At 41.7% G+C, this 21554-nt stretch overlaps 1 protein-coding gene across 2 annotated transcripts in view; it reads left to right on the plus strand.

The window, feature by feature from the left end:
• The first annotated feature begins 2494 nt into the window (after positions 1-2494).
• The window catches only part of LOC129831660 (neprilysin-like), a 129289-nt gene continuing 110229 nt past the window's right edge, over positions 2495-21554 (plus strand). Inside the window, exons 1-2 of one of the 2 annotated variants that reach the window (XM_055895023.1) lie at positions 2495-3142; positions 12623-12802. In XM_055895023.1, coding sequence (XP_055750998.1) covers positions 3100-3142; positions 12623-12802 — 223 coding nt within the window. In that variant the 5' untranslated portion in view covers positions 2495-3099. The remainder of the gene's footprint in view (positions 3143-12622; positions 12803-21554) is intronic. The other variant, XM_055895024.1, reaches the window with a different exon arrangement.

The raw sequence follows: 21554 nt of genomic DNA on the forward strand, positions 1-21554 counted from the left end.
TCTATTTTACGTTGGTAGTCAGTTTATAATAACAAAAAGGCACATCAGGGGTCTTGTGGTATATGGCCAATGTACCCCGGCTAAGGGCTGTGTCCAGGCACTCTGCTTTGCGCCATTGTATATTGGCCATATACCACCACCCCCCCGAGGTGCCTTTTACTGCTTAAATAAATAATAATTATTAACAACTGTTAGGAGGACTTCTGACCAACTGATTCTGGACGCTTCCTGTCTCTTCCTGTCGCTTCCTGTTTCAAAATCATACAGCCAATTATATTCTGTTTCTGACCGTGTGTGTGTGTGTGTGTGTGTGTGTGTGTGTGTTTGTATATGTGTGTGCGGCGTGTGTGTTTGCTTGTACAGCCTTTACCTAATGCTTTATCACATGTACTATTGCATCCTACGTCACCTTCATTGTCTTCCGCCGCAATTGTGACGAGAATGAACAAGAAACAGCAATATCAGCCTTTACCCTTCACTATACATAAGAAGAAATACATCATATGATGAAAACCATCATTTTACAGGTTATTACATTCTCTATTACCCCCCATAACAACACTCCATCTCTTTTCTATTCTCAATTACTCCTTTCCTCTTTCCCCCTGTTATTCTCTTCTCTTCTTTGGAGCAGAAACCAGAGGGGGAGGCTGTCTGCCACACGAATCACCGGGGGCATAGTGCCTGCCCTCCAGGACACCTACAGCACCCGATGTCACAGGAAGGCCAAAAAGATCATCAAAGACATCAGCCACCCGAGCCACGGCCTGTTCACCCTGCTATCATCCAGAAGACGAGATCAGTACAGGTGTATCAAAGCTGGGACCGAGAGACTGAAAAACAGCTTCTATCTCAAGGCCATCAGACTGTTTAAATAGCCATCACTAGCCGGCCTCCACCCAGTACCATGCCCTGAACTTAGCCACTTTCACTAGCAGGTTACGACCCGGCTATTCAACCCTGCACCTTAGAGGCTGCTGCCCTATGTACAGAGACATGGAATCACTGGTCACTTTAATAATGGAACACTGGTCACTTTAATAATGGAACATTGGTCACTTTAATAATGGAACACTAGTCACTTTAATTCTGGAACTCTAGTCACTTTAATAATGGAACACTGGACACTTTAATAATGGAACACAGGTCACTTTAATAATGGAACACTGGTCACTACTAATGGAACACTGGTCACTTTAATAATGGAACACTGGTCACTTTAATAATGGAACACTGGTAACTGTAATAATGGAACACTAGTCACTTTAATAATGGAACACTGGTCACTTTAATAATGGAACACTAGTGACTTTAATAATGGAACACTGGCCACTTTAATAATGGAACACTGGTCACTTTAATAATGGAACACTAGTCACTTTAATAATGGAACACTGGTCACTTTAATAATGGAACACTGGTCACTTTAATAATGGAACACTGGACACTTTAATAATGGAACACTAGTCACTTTACTAATGGAACACTAGTCACTTTACTAATGGAACACTGGACACTTTACTAATGGAACACTAGTCACTTTAATAATGTTTACATATTGGTTTACTCATTTCATATTAATAATAATAATAATAACAATAACAACAATAACACTATATTTTAGTTCTCAGTGTTTATTATGATTTTAGTGGCAAAGCAGAATAAAAAAATCTACATATGAGGTAGACTCCCAGCAGAGCCCCAAGTCCAATGGGTTTATCCTCTGGCTTGTTAATGTGTTGACGTTCTCCGTGTCCACAGCCAGAATGATTTAGCAGTACATGGTGATCTAACACTGTTTCCTGTTGTATTCATCAGAGGTGTAGGGAGGATGAAGTCTGTGAATCCAACAAATATTAAAAGATAGAGAGTATCATTATAAAACAATATCAATATAGATCATAACAAGGGACAAACCTTAAATTGAGGAGATCTTTACATTTTTCAGTTAAGTGACTGCACCTGCTGTCCTTTCAAATTTAAATTCAAATGTTTCAGTTAGGCAGTTAGTGTTTTTTCTTCTTGCAGGAACCTAACTAAGGAGGTTCCTCGATGAACCCCAACTCCTATGGGGTTCTTGGAATTAACTTTTAGGGGCCATTTTCAGTGCCAAGAACCTTTTTCGAAGAACCCTTGTTGAACCCCAAATGTTTTGAGTGAGCGGCACAGTATCACTAAGAGCAATGCAAAACATCATTCATCAACTACTAACAACTAAGAAATAGTAGCCCAGACTTGTGTATATTGTGCAGCAATGTGGTTTTAAAAGTGGGCTATGTGTCCAGTGTGACAACTTTGACATTCCTCGATTAAATTCATGTCTGCATGTGTAAGATGCATGTGTGAAGTCTGTGATTGTTCTGTTATAAAGACCAGGCAGTATAGGCCTCAAAGACTGACGATGAAAATCATTGCGCAATACACAATGCGAGCCTGCCCCCTGACCCAAGGTTTGTTGCAACTTACATTGAGATAAGGCAGTTTGAACAAGCAATACATTCATCATCAGAGGCAAGAAGTAACCATCATCAAGTATGTCTGACCGAACCGGGGCATAGGCAGCCCATTCGCTCCAGGCGAAATCCGCTCTCCCCAGCTATTTAGGAGCGACTTGGTGGCGCGCTACTCATCTGCTCGCAGCTCGAGCTTCGTTTAACAGGCTCACTTCTAAACGCAGCCTTTTAGAGGCAATGTATCGGTAACCGGTAACAGGGGAACTTCACTGCCAGGTCACACGTTCACATGCCGGTCATTAGATTTTTCCGTTGATCTATCCTACATTTCTCGCTCAAGCGTCCGTTCAATATAGATATAAATACAACTGTCTTGGACTCTGGCTGGGGGATGTTGTAGGCTCGTGGCGTTAACAGGTAGGCGAGATAAGCTCGTTCTGTGCCAACAAGTGAAGAGAGAGGCGGGTTGTGCTTGAAACCTACGAAAAGGCAGCATAAAGGAAGAGTTGTTGCTGCCTATGCTGTAGCTAATGAGGATCCTAATAAACTAAACAGGTATCCGACATTCTCACCAATATCGATTCCCAGGTCGTATTCTCTCCACGCATCTGATTGACCTTTGACGGACGTTTGATTGATTGATGTAATGCCCATATACATCATCGATCGAAAATTTCCAGAGACACCTGGTAAGTCAGTTTACCCGTGCCAAAACTGTTCTAAATGTTGCTCTGTGATGATTGATCTCTCTCTCTCTGTGTGTGTGTGTGACAAGTGGCATTCACCGGTTGATCACCATGTCATCCCACGGAGTTTTCTTTGCTCTTATTTGATGTGCAACAGTTAGGAAATTCATTAATTGGCCTAAGTGCAATCAGCTCCATTTCCTTCTTGGACGTTCAATGCCTCTCGACAGGTATGATCATGTTTATAGATGTCATAATTTTAGATGTATTTTTGCGCACATAATAAATATTTTATATTACTAGCTTCCCCTTTGCACATACTTTCGCAAAGACTAGAATGTGTTTTGGGAAGGATCTTTGTCAAAGTATGTGGACATATTTGACACCAGGCAGCTCTGACATTTCTATAAATAAAAGACCTTTGGAGTTGTGTTGTGGACAGTCATGGATATATGTGCTGCTCTCCGTTGTAATGATTCCCAATAGGGGTTCGGTTCTGAGAAGTATAGCCTACCGCTAGGCTACATGATACAGGTTCTGAGAAGTATAGCCTACTGTAGGCTACATGATACAGGTTCTGAGAAGTATAGCCTACCGCTAGGCTACATGATACAGGTTCTGAGAAGTATAGCCTACTGCTAGGCTACATGATATAGGTTCTGAGAAGTATAGCCTACCGCTAGGCTACATGATACAGGTTCTGAGAAGTATAGCCTACTGTAGGCTACATGATACAGGTTCTGAGAAGTATAGCCTACCGCTAGGCTACATGATACAGGTTCTGAGAAGTATAGCCTACTGCTAGGCTACATGATATAGGTTCTGAGAAGTATAGCCTACCGCTAGGCTACATGATACAGGTTCTGAGAAGTATAGCCTACTGTAGGCTACATGATACAGGTTCTGAGAAGTATAGCCTACTGTAGGCTACATGATACAGGTTCTGAGAAGTATAGCCTACTGCTAGGCTACATGATATAGGTTCTGAGAAGTATAGCCTACCGCTAGGCTACATGATACAGGTTCTGAGAAGTATAGCCTACTGTAGGCTACATGATACAGGTTCTGAGAAGTATAGCCTACTGCTAGGCTACATGATATAGGTTCTGAGAAGTATATCCTACTGCTAGGCTACATGATACAGGTTCTGAGAAGTATATCCTACTGCTAGGCTACATGATACAGGTTCTGAGAAGTATAGCCTACTGTAGGCTACATGATACAGGTTCTGAGAAGTATATCCTACTGCTAGGCTACATAAAATAGGTTCTGAGAAGTATAGCCTACTGCTAGGCTACATGATATAGGTTCTGAGAAGTATAGCCTACTGCTAGGCTACATGATATAGGTTCTGAGAAGTATAGCCTACTGCTAGGCTAGAAGTATAGCCTACTGCTAGGCTACATGATATAGGTTCTGAGAAGTATAGCCTACTGCTAGGCTACATGATATAGGTTCTGAGAAGTATAGCCTACTACTAGGCTACATGATATAGGTTCTGAGAAGTATAGCCTACTGCTAGGCTACATGATATAGGTTCTGAGAAGTATAGCCTAACAGTGTCTCACTCCTACAGGAAGATGTCACAGTGTCTCACTCCTACAGGAAGAGGCCACAGTGTCTCACTCCTACTGGAAGAGGGCAAAGTGTCTCACTCCTACTGGAAGAGGTCACAGTGTCTCACTCCTACAGTAAGAGGTCACAGTGTCTCACTCCTACAGTAATAGGTCACAGTGTCTCACTCCTACTGGAAGAGGTCACAGTGTCTCACTCCTACTGGTAGATGTCACATTGTCTCACTCCTACTGGTAGAGGTCACAGTGTCTCACTCCTACTGGTAGAGGTCACAGTGTCTCACTCCTACAGTAAGAGGTCACAGTGTCTCACTCCTACAGTAAGAGGTCACAGTGTCTCACTCCTACTGGTAGAGGTCACAGTGTCTCACTCCTACTGGAATAGGTCACAGTGTCTCACTCCTACTGGAAGAGGTCACACTGTCTCACTCCTACAGTAATAGGTCACAGTGTCTCACTCCTACTGGAAGAGGTCACAGTGTCTCACTCCTACTGGTAGAGGTCACAGTGTCTCACTCCTACAGGAAGAGGTAACAGTGTCTCACTCCTACAGTAAGAGGTCACACTGTCTCACTCCAACAGTAAGAGGTCACAGTGTCTCACTCCTACTGGAAGAGGTCACAGTGTCTCACTCCTACTGGTAGAGGTCACAGTGTCTCACTCCTACAGTAAGAGGTCACAGTGTCTCACTCCGACAGGAAGAGGTCACAGTGTCTCACTCCTACAGGAAGAGGTCACAGTGTCTCACTCCTACAGTAAGAGGTCACAGTGTCTCACTCCTACAGTAAGAGGTCACAGTGTCTCACTCCTACTGGTAGAGGTCACAGTGTCTCACTCCCACAGTAAGAGGGCACAGTGTCTCGCTCCTACTGGTAGAGGTCACAGTGTCTCACTCCTACTGGAAGAGGTCACAGTGTCTCACTCCTACAGTAAGAGGTCACAGTGTCTCACTCCTACAGGAAGAGTCACAGTGTCTCACTCCTACAGGAAGAGGTCACAGTGTCTCACTCCTACAGTAAGAGGTCACAGTGCCTCACTCCTACAGTAAGAGGTCACAGTGTCTCACTCCTACTGGAAGAGGTCACAGTGTCTCACTCCTACAGTAAGAGGTCACAGTGCCTCACTCCTACAGTAAGAGGTCACAGTGTCTCACTCCTACAGGAAGAGGTCACAGTGTCTCACTCCTACTGGTAGAGGTCACAGTGTCTCACTCCCACAGTAAGAGGTCACAGTGTCTCACTCCTACTGGTAGAGGTCACAGTGTCTCACTCCTACTGGAAGAGGTCACAGTGTCTCACTCCTACAGTAAGAGGTCACAGTGTCTCACTCCTACAGGAAGAGGTCACAGTATCTCACTCCTACAGGAAGATGTCACAGTGTCTCACTCCTACAGTAAGAGGTCACAGTGCCTCACTCCTACAGTAAGAGGTCACAGTGTCTCACTCCTACAGGAAGAGGTCACAGTGTCTCACTCCTAAATGCTACATCATAGCTGTAATGGTTCTGATGGTGCTGTATCAACCCCGGAAAAGCAGAATAAAAAATATATAGATATCTAATGTTTTTCAAAAAATAAATAAAAAAAAGAAATAAAAAAATCACAAAAGTAGACCACTTGGTCTTTCATAGTGTACTATTGTATCACTACTGTAACATTCAGCATCTCCATATTGGCAAAACATGTAGTTGTATAATTAAGAACAGAATCTTGCAGAATTCATTTGTTGTAATTGTAAGAATTGTTGCCCGGTCCCTTTCTCTGTGATGTCATCTCTAATGGAATCCAGAAAGAACTAAACCGTGTCCTCAAACATTTACATTAAATTAAATCATTTTTCTTGATCAGATAACATGGAATACAACCTCTTATTGTGCAGTATTAGTTTACCATCCTTACAAACCACTTAATGTAAATGTACATTACTGTATAGTACAGAGGCTGGTCATCTAGGTTTGTACCTGTAGACTTTCTATCACCATGATGATAACACAATGTACAATACAGTAATTGAGTACATGGAGACATCAAGGGGTTTGTGATGATGTGGCTCAGTTGGTAGATCATGGCGCTTGAACTACTAGGGTTGTGGGTTTGATTCCGACGGTGGACCAGTACGACAAAGAATAGAAATGTATGGATTCACTGCTGTAAGTTGCTCTGGATAAGAGCCTCTACTAAGATGGAAAAGGAATGAATAGACCATTTCAGTTTTCACGTTTAAATAAGTTACATTTGCAAAGTATTTCAAGGAACTGGAAAACATATATCAAGCAAGTATTTTTATATTCCACAAGTATTATCAGATTAACTGTTTTGTACAAATACTTACAAGTTACAAATGCTGGTAAACACTCAAATACATTTAGTATTCGTTTTAACAAAAGTAGTGCACTGGGCCTTTACTGGTCCTGTATTAGAGTAGTACTATCTCTAACCCTTTACTGGTCCTGTATTAGAGTAGTACTAACTCTAACCCTTTACTAGTCCTGTATTAGAGTAGTACTATCTCTAACCCTTTACTAGTCCTGTATTAGAGTAGTACTAACTCTAACCCTTTACTGGTCCTGTATTAGAGTAGTACTAACTCTAACCCTTTACTAGTCCTGTATTAGAGTAGTACTAACTCTAACCCTTTACTAGTCCTGTATTAGAGTAGTACTATCTCTAACCCTTTACTAGTCCTGTATTAGAGTAGTACTAACCCTTTACTAGTCCTGTATTAGAGTAGTACTAACCCTTTACTGGTCCTGTATTAGAGTAGTACTAACTCTAACCCTTTACTAGTCCTGTATTAGAGTAGTACTAACTCTAACCCTTTACTAGTCCTGTATTAGAGTAGTACTAACCCTTTACTAGTCCTGTATTAGAGTAGTACTAACTATAACCCTTTACTGGTCCTGTATTAGAGTAGTACTAACCCTTTACTAGTCCTGTATTAGAGTAGTACTAACTATAACCCTTTACTGGTCCTGTATTAGAGTAGTACTAACCCTTTACTGGTCCTGTATTAGAGTAGTACTAACTATAACCCTTTACTGGTCCTGTATTAGAGTAGTACTAACCCTTTACTAGTCCTGTATTAGAGTAGTACTAACTATAACCCTTTACTGGTCCTGTATTAGAGTAGTACTAACCCTTTACTAGTCCTGTATTAGAGTAGTACTAACTCTAACCCTTTACTGGTCCTGTATTAGAGTAGTACTAACCCTTTACTAGTCCTGTATTAGAGTAGTACTAACTCTAACTCTTTACTAGTCCTGTATTAGAGTAGTACTAACTCTAACCCTTTACTAGTCCTGTATTAGAGTAGTACTAACCCTTTACTGGTCCTGTATTAGAGTAGTACTAACTCTAACTCTTTACTAGTCCTGTATTAGAGTAGTACTAACTCTAACCCTTTACTAGTCCTGTATTAGAGTAGTACTAACCCTTTACTGGTCCTGTATTAGAGTAGTACTAACTCTAACTCTTTACTAGTCCTGTATTAGAGTAGTACTAACTCTAACTCTTTACTAGTCCTGTATTAGAGTAGTACTAACCCTTTACTGGTCCTGTATTAGAGTAGTACTAACTCTAACTCTTTACTAGTCCTGTATTAGAGTAGTACTAACTCTAACCCTTTACTAGTCCTGTATTAGAGTAGTACTAACTCTAACCCTTTACTAGTCCTGTATTAGAGTAGTACTAACCCTTTACTGGTCCTGTATTAGAGTAGTACTAACTCTAACTCTTTACTAGTCCTGTATTAGAGTAGTACTAACTCTAACTCTTTACTAGTCCTGTATTAGAGTAGTACTAATTCTAACTGTTTACTGGTCCTGTATTAGAGTAGTAGTAACTCTAACCCTTTACTAGTCCTGTATTAAAGTAGTACTAACTCTAACTCTTTACTAGTCCTGTATTAGAGTAGTACTAACTCTTTACTAGTCCTGTATTAGAGTAGTACTAACTCTAACCCTTTACTGGTCCTGTATTAGAGTAGTACTAACTCTAACCCTTTACTAGTCCTGTATTAGAGTAGTACTAACACTTTACTAGTCCTGTATTAGAGTAGTACTAACTCTAACTCTTTACTGGTCCTGTATTAGAGTAGTACTAACTCTAACCCTTTACTAGTCCTGTATTAGAGTAGTACTAACTCTAACCCTTTACTAGTCCTGTATAAGAGTAGTACTAACCCTTTACTAGTCCTGTATTAGAGTAGTACTAACTCTAACCCTTTACTAGTCCTGTATTAGAGTAGTACTAACTCTAACCCTTTACTAGTCCTGTATTAGAGTAGTACTAACCCTTTACTAGTCCTGTATTAGAGTAGTACTAACCCTTTACTGGTCCTGTATTAGAGTAGTACTAACTCTAACCCTTTACTAGTCCTGTATTAGAGTAGTACTAACCCTTTACTAGTCCTGTATTAGAGTAGTACTAACCCTTTACTAGTCCTGTATTAGAGTAGTACTAACTCTAACTCTTTACTGGTCCTGTATTAGAGTAGTACTAACTCTAACTCTTTACTAGTCCTGTATTAGAGTAGTACTAACCCTTTACTGGTCCTGTATTAGAGTAGTACTAACCCTAACCCTTTACTAGTCCTGTATTAGAGTAGTACTAACTCTAACCCTTTACTAGTCCTGTATCAGAGTAGTACTAACTATAACCCTTTACTAGTCCTGTATTAGAGTAGTACTAATGGTGCAAACACTGAAACGGAAAACAACTACCCACAACCCCTAGTGGGAAAACAGGCTACCTAAGCGTGATTCTCAATCAGAGACAACGATCGACACCTGCCTCTGATTGAGAACCATACTAGGCCAAACACATAGAAATAAAACGTACAGAACAAAACATAGAAAAAGACCATAGAATGCCCACCCCAACTCACGCCCTGACCAAACTAAAATAAAGACATAGAAAAGGAACTAAGGTCAGAACGTGACAACGTCTCTCTACTATCGTCTGTCTTCTTCATCTCTCTTCTAACGTCTCTCTTCTAACGTCTCTCTCTAGTGCCTGATAGGAATATGGCTCACAAACACAGTCCTGCTGCAGCCCCCCGTATGTCTCTCAGTCTCTGTATTATCAACCTATAGCCTGTATGGAATGTCTTTTTCCCAGGTGAAATATAGCAACTCCTGGCTGTCAATCACTGAACTGCAGCCGACTGGGATGTGGATGCCTTAGTTTTCACATGATGCCTGAAGAGACGATACATCTAACACATGATGCCCTGAGGAGATGGTACATCTAACACATGATGCCCTAAAGAGACGACACATCTAACCCATGATGCCCTAAAGAGACGACACATCTAACAGATGATGCCCTGAAGAGACGACACATCTAACAGATGATGCCCCGAAGAGACGACACATCTAACACATGATGCCCTAAAGAGACGACACATCTAACAGATGATGCCCTGAAGAGACGACACATCTAACCCATGATGTCCTGAAGAGACGACACATCTAACAGATGATGCCCTGAAGAGACGACACATCTAACAGATGATGCCCTGAAGAGACAACACATCATCTCAATTATCATAAGTTACAGCAAAAGCAGTGTCAGAGTGTCTGGTGTTCTCTGCTCCCCCACTGAAATGGCCAATTATCACACAACTGTGTGTGTGTGTGTGTGTGTGTGTGTGTGTCTGTGTGTGTGTGTGTGTGTGTGTGTGTGTGTCTGTGTCTGTGTGTGTGTGTGTGTGTGTGTGTGTGTGTGTGTGTGTGTGTGTGTGTGTGTCTGTGTGTGTGTGTGTGTGTGTGTGTGTGTGTGTGTGTGTGTGTGTGTGTGTGTGTGTGTGGAGTGTGGTTGAAATGGAGGCAGAGGGACTTTGTCCCCTGGTCGGGTGCTCTCATCTCAGCCAGCTAACAGCAGGACCCTCCCTTCTGCAGACTCAGGTCACCTAACCAGATTGAAAAAGTGTGTGTGTGTGGTACTTTACGTGCGGGGAACAAAGATTCATTTCCTGTTGAGGCAGAGCTAAATACGTACACTTTGCTGAGGAGTTGAACTATAACTTGGTGAGAGGCAGAGCTGATAATAATGATGTTGAGGAGGGTTGTCCTTTATCATGGTGTTGAGGAGGGTTGTCCTTTATCATGGTGTTGAGGAGGGTTGTCCTTTATCATGGTGTTGAGGAGGGTTGTCCTTTATCATGGTGTTGAGGAGGGTTGTCCTTTATCATGGTGTTGAGGAGGGTTGTTCTTTATCATGGTGTTGAGGAGGGTTGGTCTTTATCATGGTGTTGAGGAGGGTTGTCCTTTATCATGGTGTTGATGAGGGTTGTCCTTTATCATGGTGTTGATGAGGGTTGTCCTTTATCATTGTGTTGAGGAGGGTTGGTCTTTATCATGGTGTTGAGGAGGGTTGTCCTTTATCATGGTGTTGGTGGAGGGTTGTTCTTTATCATGGTGTTGAGGAGGGTTGTCCTTTATCATGGTGTTGAGGAGGGTTGTCCTTTATCATGGTGTTGGTGGAGGGTTGTTCTTTATCATGGTGTTGAGGAGGGTTGTCCTTTATCATGGTGTTGAGGAGGGTTGTCCTTCATCATGGTGTTGAGGAGGGTTGTTCTTTATCATGGTGTTGAGGAGGGTTGTCCTTTATCATGGTGTTGAGGAGGGTTGGTCTTTATCATGGTGTTGAGGAGGGTTGTCCTTTATCATGGTGTTGAGGAGGGTTGTCCTTTATCATGGTGTTGAGGAGGGTTGTCCTTTATCATGGAGTTGAGGAAGGTTGTCCTTTATCATGGTGTTGGTGGAGGGTTGTTCTTTATCATGGTGTTGAGGAGGGTTGTCCTTTATCATGGTGTTGAGGAGGGTTGTCCTTTATCATGGTGTTGAGGAGGGTTGTCCTTTATCATGGTGTTGGTGGAGGGTTGTTCTTTATCATGGTGTTGAGGAGGGTTGTCCTTCATCATGGTGTTGAGGAGGGTTGTCCTTTATCATGGTGTTGAGGAGGGTTGTCCTTTATCATGGTGTTGAGGAGGGTTGTCCTTTATCATTGTGTTGAGGAGGGTTGTTCTTTATCATGGTGTTGAGGAGGGTTGTCCTTTATCATGGTGTTGAGGAGGGTTGGTCTTTATCATGGTGTTGAGGAGGGTTGTCCTTTATCATGGTGTTGAGGAGGGTTGTCCTTCATCATGGTGTTGAGGAGGGTTGTTCTTTATCATGGTGTTGAGGAGGGTTGTCCTTTATCATGGTGTTGATGAGGGTTGTCCATTATCATGGTGTTGAGGAGGGTTGGTCTTTATCATGGTGTTGAGGAGGGTTGGTCTTTATCATGGTGTTGAGGAGGGTTGTCCTTTATCATGGTGTTGAGGAGGGTTGTCCTTTATCATTGTGTTGAGGAGGGTTGTTCTTTATCATGGTGTTGAGGAGGGTTGTCCTTTATCATGGTGTTGAGGAGGGTTGGTCTTTATCATGGTGTTGAGGAGGGTTGGTCTTTATCATGGTGTTGAGGAGGGTTGTCCTTCATCATGGTGTTGAGGAGGGTTGTCCTTCATCATGGTGTTGAGGAGGGTTGTCCTTCATCATGGTGTTGAGGAGGGTTGTCCTTCATCATGGTGTTGAGGAGGGTTGTTCTTCATCATGGTGTTGAGGAGGGTTGTTCTTCATCATGGTGTTGAGGAGGGTTGTCCTTCATCATGGTGTTGAGGAGGGTTGTCCTTCATCATGGTGTTGAGGAGGGTTGTCCTTCATCATGGTGTTGAGGAGGGTTGTTCTTCATCATGGTGTTGAGGAGGGTTGTCCTTCATCATGGTGTTGAGGAGGGTTGTCCTTTATCATCTTTTTCTGAGATATCATGTTTAGTTGGTTTATATCCTTCAATGAGATTATTTCAGGGTTAAAACCTTCCTTGCACTCCCTCCCTCCCTCCCTCCCTCCCTCCCTCCCTCCCCTCCAGGTGAGTCATTACAGCCAGCAGCTGAAGGAGTGTTAAGCATGGTGGAGACCGTCCCCCTTAAGTCGGCTAAGAAGCCTCGCTGGACCTCTCTGGAGATCGGCCTGCTCACCGTCGTCTCCCTCCTCTTCGTCGTCATAGTGGCCCTCATCGTCCTCTTCGCCACACAACGGACTGACAGCGGTGAGTGGAGAAACTCATAGAGCAATCAATATGTCAATCAATCAAGCAAGGAATCAATGAATCGATCAGTTAGACAGTCAGTCAGACAAATGAAAGGGAGTTAAAACGTTATGTAAAGTGTCGTTAGCCATCTCAACAGATGTTATGGTGGTGTGATGACACATGATGTGCTATTGAAAAGGAAAAAAAATAAATCGCTGATGAGTTTACTATTCTTATTGTTGTTCTTAATGTTGTTCCCCATCAGACCTCAGAAGATAAGATGGTTTTTAAACATTTAAAGTTGTAAACACTGAATAGCCTCAAAACATGGTTTAAAAATAATTTTGATATAATGGATGGTCAGTCTTTGCATCCATAGCTTTGAGAGTGGTTACATTTCTCCAGCACCATCACACAGCTTTTTTACCAAAACAGTGGCAGGGTGTCGGCTTTGTTATTGTTCAAACTGCAGATTGCCCTGTTAACGTTTGTCAGCTCAAGGGGAGCGTTGAAGCGTGTATAGTGGTCTGAAAACTGAAACCCTCTCCACAGAGGAACAGGGTTTTCAACAGGTTGCTAGAGGACTCTTGAGTGTTGATTTTGGAGGGTCAGTACAGGGGGACATGGCATGGAAAGGGACGTTGGTAAGCATGTCACTGTAAGGTCTACACCTGTTGTTTTCGGCGCATGTGACTAATAACATTTGATTTGATTTGATTAATGGCCAAGTTTGTAAAGGTTTTTATTGCTGCGTATAAAGTTCATTTTCAGTCCATAGCGACTTCCCTTTATGGCCCTACCCCTTTGGTGATCAGAGATTCCAGCAGCTATGATTGATGTACTGTAGGCTCTACGGCAGAAGGTCTACTTAAGGATCATGTAAACCTTATGGTGATGGATGATTCAGAGCGTAGCGCAGTGTCGGGATGTCGTTTTTTTCATCACAAGAGGGACGGTTCCTTGAGCGCAGTGGCGCGATGTCGTTTTTTTCATCACAAGAGGGACGGTTCCTTGAGCGCAGTGGCGCGATGTCGTTTTTTTCATCACAAGAGGGACGGTTCCTTGTACTGTAGTGTGCTCCGACACATTTGACGTACTCCCGTGTCACATGAAAATTATAACGCGCCGTATAATTCCTTGCATAGACGGGGGGCCAGTGTTGTGTAGCTAATGAAGCGCGCTTCGTTCATTGATCTGATCTATAGGCTATAGGTTATGCATCAAAGTAGCCTATTTTGCATTGTTAACCAACAACAATCTCAGTGACTGGTCAAACAATACACCAAACAACAGTCTTATTAGAATCCTCCCCAAAAGGTGTTTTGTTTAGAAGTAAAAACTAGTGATTCCAGGCTAGTGCTAAAAACATCTGCGAGATATGGGCTTTTTCTCCTCAACCAAAACATGATATCATTGTCTTTTTAGCTGATATGGGAGTGAATATATTCAAGCTGCATATCAAACTGTGATGTTGTAGGTTACACTGGCAAGTATAAGAATATTTGCCAGGGCATATTATTTCATTATAAATCGGATTATTTCAGTTGCCGATGTGGGAAGCTAATCGACTTCAAAATCACTTCAACTTCAAGATCACTGTCTTGGTTTAGTTTGGCATTAAATAAGCAGCCTGTTTTGCATTGATAACCAAATATAATCTCAGCGACTGTTCAAACAATAAACCAAAGATATTGTTTCCTTATTAGAATCCTCCCCAAAAGGTCTTTGTTAAGAAGCGATGATGTTATTGTAGTTTTTTTTTTAGAAACTTAAAAACAGATAGCCATGTGCTTTTTTCCCCATGTGACAAATTATGACATTCTATTTTTAGATGATATGGAAGAGAATACATTGAATGTTTGTCATGGCATATTATTTAATTATGAATCAGATTATTTGACTTGGCGATGTGGGAAGTTAAAAGGCTAGCTAGCTGTCAAAATTTGCGAAAAATAGTCCTATATCCATTGTTTTAGGATTTTTTTATGCTCTCTGACTGTCTAATGATTATTATTAATTATTAAAGTCTAGAAACTGTTTGAATGTAGGTAACTTATCATATTCACACAGTTTCCATTTGGTTTTAATCATTTTAGTCAAGTATATTGACTTTCCCCCCCCCCCCCAAAACTGTAAAAAATATTTTAGTTTGATAGTTTTTGGACTCAAACCACCCGATTGGGCACCCTATTAAAGTGTTCCTATTGGTTAGAAAGGAACAAAAACATAGAGGATAGACCAACAGTGTGTTGTATGTTTGACGCCGCTGAATGAAAGGGTTTTTCCTATAGCATAGGTCACTGTCTCTCAAGTGCTTTGAGACTACTACCAGTAGTACTGTTTCCTTCAGTATAGTTATACTACTGACTACTACTGTCTGTCCAGCAGTACTGGTTCCTTCAGTATAGTTATACTACTGTCTGACCAGTAGTACTGTTTCCTTCAGTATAGTTATACTACTGACTACTACTGTCTGACCAGTAGTACTGTTTCCTTCAGTATAGTTATACTACTGACTACTACTGTCTGACCAGCAGTACTGTTTCCTTCAGTATAGTTATACTACTGACTACTACTGTCTGTCCAGCAGTACTGGTTCCTTCAGTATAGTTATACTACTGTCTGACCAGTAGTACTGTTTCCTTCAGTATAGTTATACTACTGACTACTACTGTCTGACCAGTAGTACTGTTTCCTTCAGTATAGTTATACTACTGACTACTACTGTCTGACCAGTAGTACTGTTTCCTTCAGTATAGTTATACTACTGACTACTACTGTCTGATCAGCAGTACTGTTTCCTTCAGTATAGTTATACTACTGACTACTACTGTCTGATCAGCAGTACTGTTTCCCGGTGTTGTAGTACTCGAGTCCGACCTCACTCGGACTCAGACTTGACCATTGGGTGACTCGGACCGCCTTCTCGTGCCTATTTGCACTTGGACTGGATAGGCTACAATGATAATCAGAATGTTAGCACTGGGTGCGCAGAGAAGCAAGGGTTCTGTTCTGTAGGTGTGGAAAGGACGCTCCACACTCCCGGGACACACGCAGCCTACATCAGCTGGTGAGCTGCAGGGGAGCAAGCCGTGAGTGTGGGCAGGGACGCTCCGAACATAGGCTACACGTCACCCGTAGGCATCAGTCACCAGACTACTATTTAGCTTTGCCTGGTTAAGAAACACAAAGTACTTTACACATTGAAAACAACACTAGTATTGAGTTTATTAGTAAAATAACAGTCTGGTTATGTTTTTCTTTCTCTCCCCTTGAATATAGAAAAGTAGGCTGTGGTTGAATTTGTCATCTCGCTCTCCCTTTTCCCCCCTGCATCCCAAAGCCAGGTTCTGACAAGTCTCTGATAAACCCGGAAATGACAGACACCCACGTTGCCTTCTTATTGAAGATATTTTGCGAGTTTGGATAATTATTGCTACACAACGTTCCTGTAGAATGTTCTAGAACCATTATTTGGTCAACAGTAATAGCCTATTCATTATGTTGATTCCTACTATGAAAGAATCTGCTTGTCCCTGTTTCACTGTCTGCTGCTGTGTGAGCGAGCCACTCTCACTCCCTCTCCCCACTGTGGTCACAGAGGAAGGAGAGATGCATTATGAGAAGCACAAGCATATGACCTTTGCTCAAATGCAATTGCGGGAAAAAGACAGTTTTCAAAATGCATCTACTGTTCTGTAGGCTGTAGCCTAGCATGTCTGTAGCCTAGCATGCCTGTTGCCTAGCATGTCTGTAGCCTAGCATGTCTGTAGCCTAGCACGTCTGTAGCCTAGCACGTCTGTAGCCTAGCACGTCTGTAGCCTAGCACGTCTGTAGCGTAGCACGTCGGTAGCCTAGCACGTCGGTAGCCTAGCACGTCGGTAGCTTAGCATGGTTTTGATGCACCTGTAGAGCGGAGCAGAGTGCACCGTTTGCAGTGAATAGGTAGCCTTGCATTGGAACGTTTTTGTAGGACATTAGCCTACATTTACTGATACATTAATCAATTAGCCAACATGGCTGTAAAGCAACGATATCATATTTAGAGTTAGCAATCTAGCTAAGTGTTTTGAGTTCCCACTAATATTATAATATAATCTATAAGTCAATATGCACAAAGATGGCGGCAAATTCTCTGAAGAGCCAAAAACAAATTTGATCATTCTTTGACAGGTTGCTCATCAAAATATGAATCATGCATTTCCTGGACATGTTAGATGAAATAAACTACATGACCAAAAGTATGTGGATATCTGCTTGTCGAACATCTCACTACAAAATCATGGGCTTTAATATGGAGTTAATCCCCCTTTGCTGCTATAACAACCTCCACGTTCAAGGCTTTTCACTAGATGTTGGAACATTGCTGCAGGCACTTGCTTCCATTCAGCCACAAGAGCATTACTGAGGTCGGACACTGATGTTGGGTGATTAGGCCTGGCTCGCAGTCGGCGTTCCAATTCATCGCAAAGGTGCTCGATGGGGTTGCTGGCATCCTCCAAACCCAGATTTGTCCATCCGACTGCCAGATGGTGAAGTGTGATTCATCACTCCAGAGAACACGTTTCCACTGCTCCAGATTCCAATGGCGGCGAGTTTTACACCGCTCCAGCCGACGCTTGGCATTGGACATGGTGATTTTAGGCTTGTTTTTTTATTTAACCTTTATTTAACTAGGCAAGTCAGTTAAGAATAAATTATTATTTACAATGACGGCCTACCAAACGTCAAAAGGCCTCCTGCGGGGACGGGCCTGGGATTAAAAATAAAAAATAAATAAAATATAAATATAGGACGAAACACATATCACAACAAGAGAGGCAACACAACACTACATAAAGAGAGACCTAAGACGACAACATAGCAAGGCAGCAACACATGACAACACAACATGGTAGCAACACAAGATAACAACAACATGGTAGCAACACAACATGGCAGCAGCACAACATGGCAGCAGCACAAAACATGGTTCAAACGTTATTGGGCGCAGACAACAGCACAAAGGGCAAGAAGGTAGAGACAACAATACATCACACAAAGCAGCCACAACTGTCAGTAATAGAAACCCATTTCATGAAGCTCCAGACTAACAGTTCTTGTCCAGGCGTTGCTTCCTGAGGCAATTTGGAACTCTGTAGTGAGTGATGCAACTGAGGACAGATTATTTTTTACACGCTATGCGCTTCAGCATTCAGCGGCCCCATTCTGTGAGCTTGTGTGGCCTGCCACTTTGCGGCTGAGTCATTGTTTTGCTCCTAGTCGTTTCCACTTTACAATAACAGCACTTACAGTTGACCGGGGCAGCTCTGGCAGGGCAGAAATTTGACAAAATGACTTGTTGGAAAAGTGGCATCTAATGACGTGCCATGTTGAAAGTCACTGAGCTCTTCTGCAAGGCCAATCTACTGACAATGTTTGTCTATGGAGATTGCATGGCTGTGTGCTCAATTTTACACACCAGTCATCAATGGGTGTGGCTGAAATGACTGCTCAATTTTAAGGGGTGTCCACATACTTTCGCATATACTGTACAGTGTATTTAAGGCGTGCAGGGTGACTTAAGGAATTGGCCAATAACATCTATGAATAGTAGACTATAATTTCGTCTGTCAAACAGGTAGACCGACCTCTTTATTTATTATTGAATAATGAATAAATAAGTTCCAACACAAATCCCTCTTGTTATTAGTAGCCTAGTCAAATTAAAATGAAGACTGTTTAAATGAATTAGGACTTCTCGAATTATCCGACTTTCAACACACACGCGCAGTCGATCTTCGCAGCTGCCACGTCATAGTAATGACAGTTATGTAAATTACTAGACTATGGCTTATTGTGAGGTCAGTAACTCTGATAAATATATTTATTATGGGCAACGTAACATAGTGTTTATTAGAATCAATTATAGCAGTAGCAAGCTTATCTCCGGTCCTCCTTTTCGTCTTCGCTCTCTTGCATTTTTTTTGTTGTCCAGGGCTCATTATTGGGATAGCCTATTCATTGCAGTGTGTAATGCAGTCTTGCCTAGTTTTACACCATCCCAGCAGCTCGAAAACTTAGGAAGGAAGTACATTTTCTTAGAAATATAACTTTGCCCTGTACTTCTCCGAGCATGCTCTTCGTATAGCCTAGGCATATAGCCTAAAGTATTGGTAATGGATCATTTGATTGAGACCACACTAGGCACACTTGATATTGCGCGCCGAGCAGAGAATCAGGGATGAGGGGCAGCATCCGGCACACATCGAGATATAATAAGGAACTAATACTCAAACACTGAGCAATATGACATTCAGGGTTCTATGTTCGGCTGGCGTTAAGGCGGCACTAGTGTCAAACGCGTTTTCGTTTGCATTTTCGACCTGTTAAAAGCCAGCGCTCTGCTATTTTCAAACTTGCTCGAAGATGGGTAATTTACCTGTCTTATATCAGTTCGCTTGCCCTCAGATGGGAGGGATGGAAATATTTTAGGTGTGACCTTAAAAACACGATTCAAAGTGCTAATTTCGTGCATCGATGTTAATTAAGGATATTTAAGACCAACCAAAAGCTGGTGGTAACGTTTTCTTATGGAATTAATTTTGACTGCGGAAACGCAGCCTATCCAGCCGTGACGCACACTGCCCATATGCGCATGGAACAAGAGTAATGTGCGTTTGGTGCATGTATACTCTGTATATAGAAACATAAAAAAAATATTGGTTTTACCCCATTTTATTTTAAAACCAAGCATAGCCTTCCCTTCGCTTTTTGTCCTGAGCAGTGCAATCAAGTAGGCTAATCAAGACCATCAATAAAGGGTTTGGCTCATGAGACCGCTTGCAAATAAATCTTAATCTCCAAAGCTTTATTAAAAGATCAAGTTTGAGAGGAGCAAAACCGTGAGCTGACATTCCCTTTTTATCTATGTATTGTAGCTTGGCCTACATTATTTTAGCCATTATTTGGACGCGCGTAATACACCATTCATGACGTAGGCTACACGTGTCCATGCCCATCATGAAGCGAGAGATGAGAACCTTGGCGAATACCGGTAAACCTGTATTTAGAAGTTATTTTCATTTAACAATTGCTTCTTTCCCGTTTCACATTTTTAAAACCCAAATCCCTCCGTAGGCTACCCTTACCCGAGGCCAGGACTGGTTCAACAGCATTTTTTTGTTTATCCTGTCGATATTATGATATCATTACATTTGACATTTATTTATTGTTGTGGTTGACATGGAATTTTATTCAAACCAAACGTATTATAATGGGTCACACTGTTCTGGTTTGATTGGTGAGAACGTCCATGACGCGCATGCAATGCAACTTCCGGAGAAGTGAGAATGCGATCTGAATAATGGTTCCAATATGCATATAAACCATCATATTTGGGAGCAGTATAAACGGCGAGTGGACATTCTCCCTTTCTCTTTATTTTTGGATCGTTGTCCAGCTACGGTGAAAAGTTTGGATGTGTGTAAATCATAACAGTTATTGTTTCGTTTTGTTTAGAATTTGATTATAATTATTCACAATCTTTTTTAGGCCAATATCAATATTGAATTGTATCTTGCTTATTGACAACGTTTGGCATGTCCCTGCTCAGCCATACAGCAGGCATAGCCCCTATATTAGTGGGATTGATATGTATATATTTGAACATGGAAGCCATGCAATTACTTAGAACACTGTTGACTGCAAACAGGTTCAAGTTAACATAGCAAAAATGGAATGGGTCTACATTTTGTTATTTCGTTTCTGTAAACTGTTTTACAAACTATAATGGACTAACATTGGAATTGGAGTTGATTCCAAAGCAATATATAAAAGACCGTAAATACCCAACTTGAAGCAACCACATATTTAGTCATGGAGCACGTTCTGATTGGCCAGTTAGGGGCCAAGCCTCGACACACCCACAACTGGTGGGCCATCACCAGCACTGCAATGAACATTTTTGGTTGCGAAAATAGCTTCAATATTTCTGACACCACCGAAACTATAACTTTTAGATGTAATTTATTTATTTATTTATTTTTATTTCACCTTTATTTAACCAGGTAGGCCAGTTGAGAACAAGTTCTCATTTACAACTGCGGCCTGGCCAAGATAAAGCAAAGCAGTGAAACAAAATCAACAACACAGAGTTACACATGGAATAAACAATCGTACAGTCAATAACACAATGGAAAAACCTGTATACAGTGTGTGCAAATGAAGTAAGGAGGTAAGGCAATAAATAGGCCAATAGTGGCAAAGTAATTACAATTGAGCTATTTACACTGGAGTGATATACAGTTGAAGTCAGGAGTTTACATACACTTAGGTTGGAGTCATTAAAACTCATTTTTCAACCACTCCACAAATTTCTTGTTAACAAGCTATAGTTTTGGCAAGTCGGTTAGAATATCTACTTTGTGCATGACACAAGTAATTTTTCCAACAATTGTTTACAGACAGATTATTTCACTTATAATTCATTGTATCACAATTCCAGTGGATCAGAAGTTTACATACACTAAGTTGACTGTGCCTTTACACAGCTTGGAAAATTCCAGAAAATGATGTCATGGCTTTGAAGCTTCTGATAGGCTAATTGACATCATTTGAGTCAATTGGAGGTGTACCTGTGGATGTATTTCAAGGCTTACCTTCAAACTTAGTGCCTCTTTGCTTGACATCATGGGAAAATCAAAAGAAATCAGCCAAGACCTCAGAAAAAAAATTGTAGACCTCTACAAGTCTGGTTCGTCCTTGGGAGCAATTTCCAAACGCTTGAAGG

This window comes from Salvelinus fontinalis, chromosome 33 (genome assembly GCF_029448725.1).
Source record: "Salvelinus fontinalis isolate EN_2023a chromosome 33, ASM2944872v1, whole genome shotgun sequence".
NCBI lineage: Eukaryota > Metazoa > Chordata > Actinopteri > Salmoniformes > Salmonidae > Salvelinus > Salvelinus fontinalis.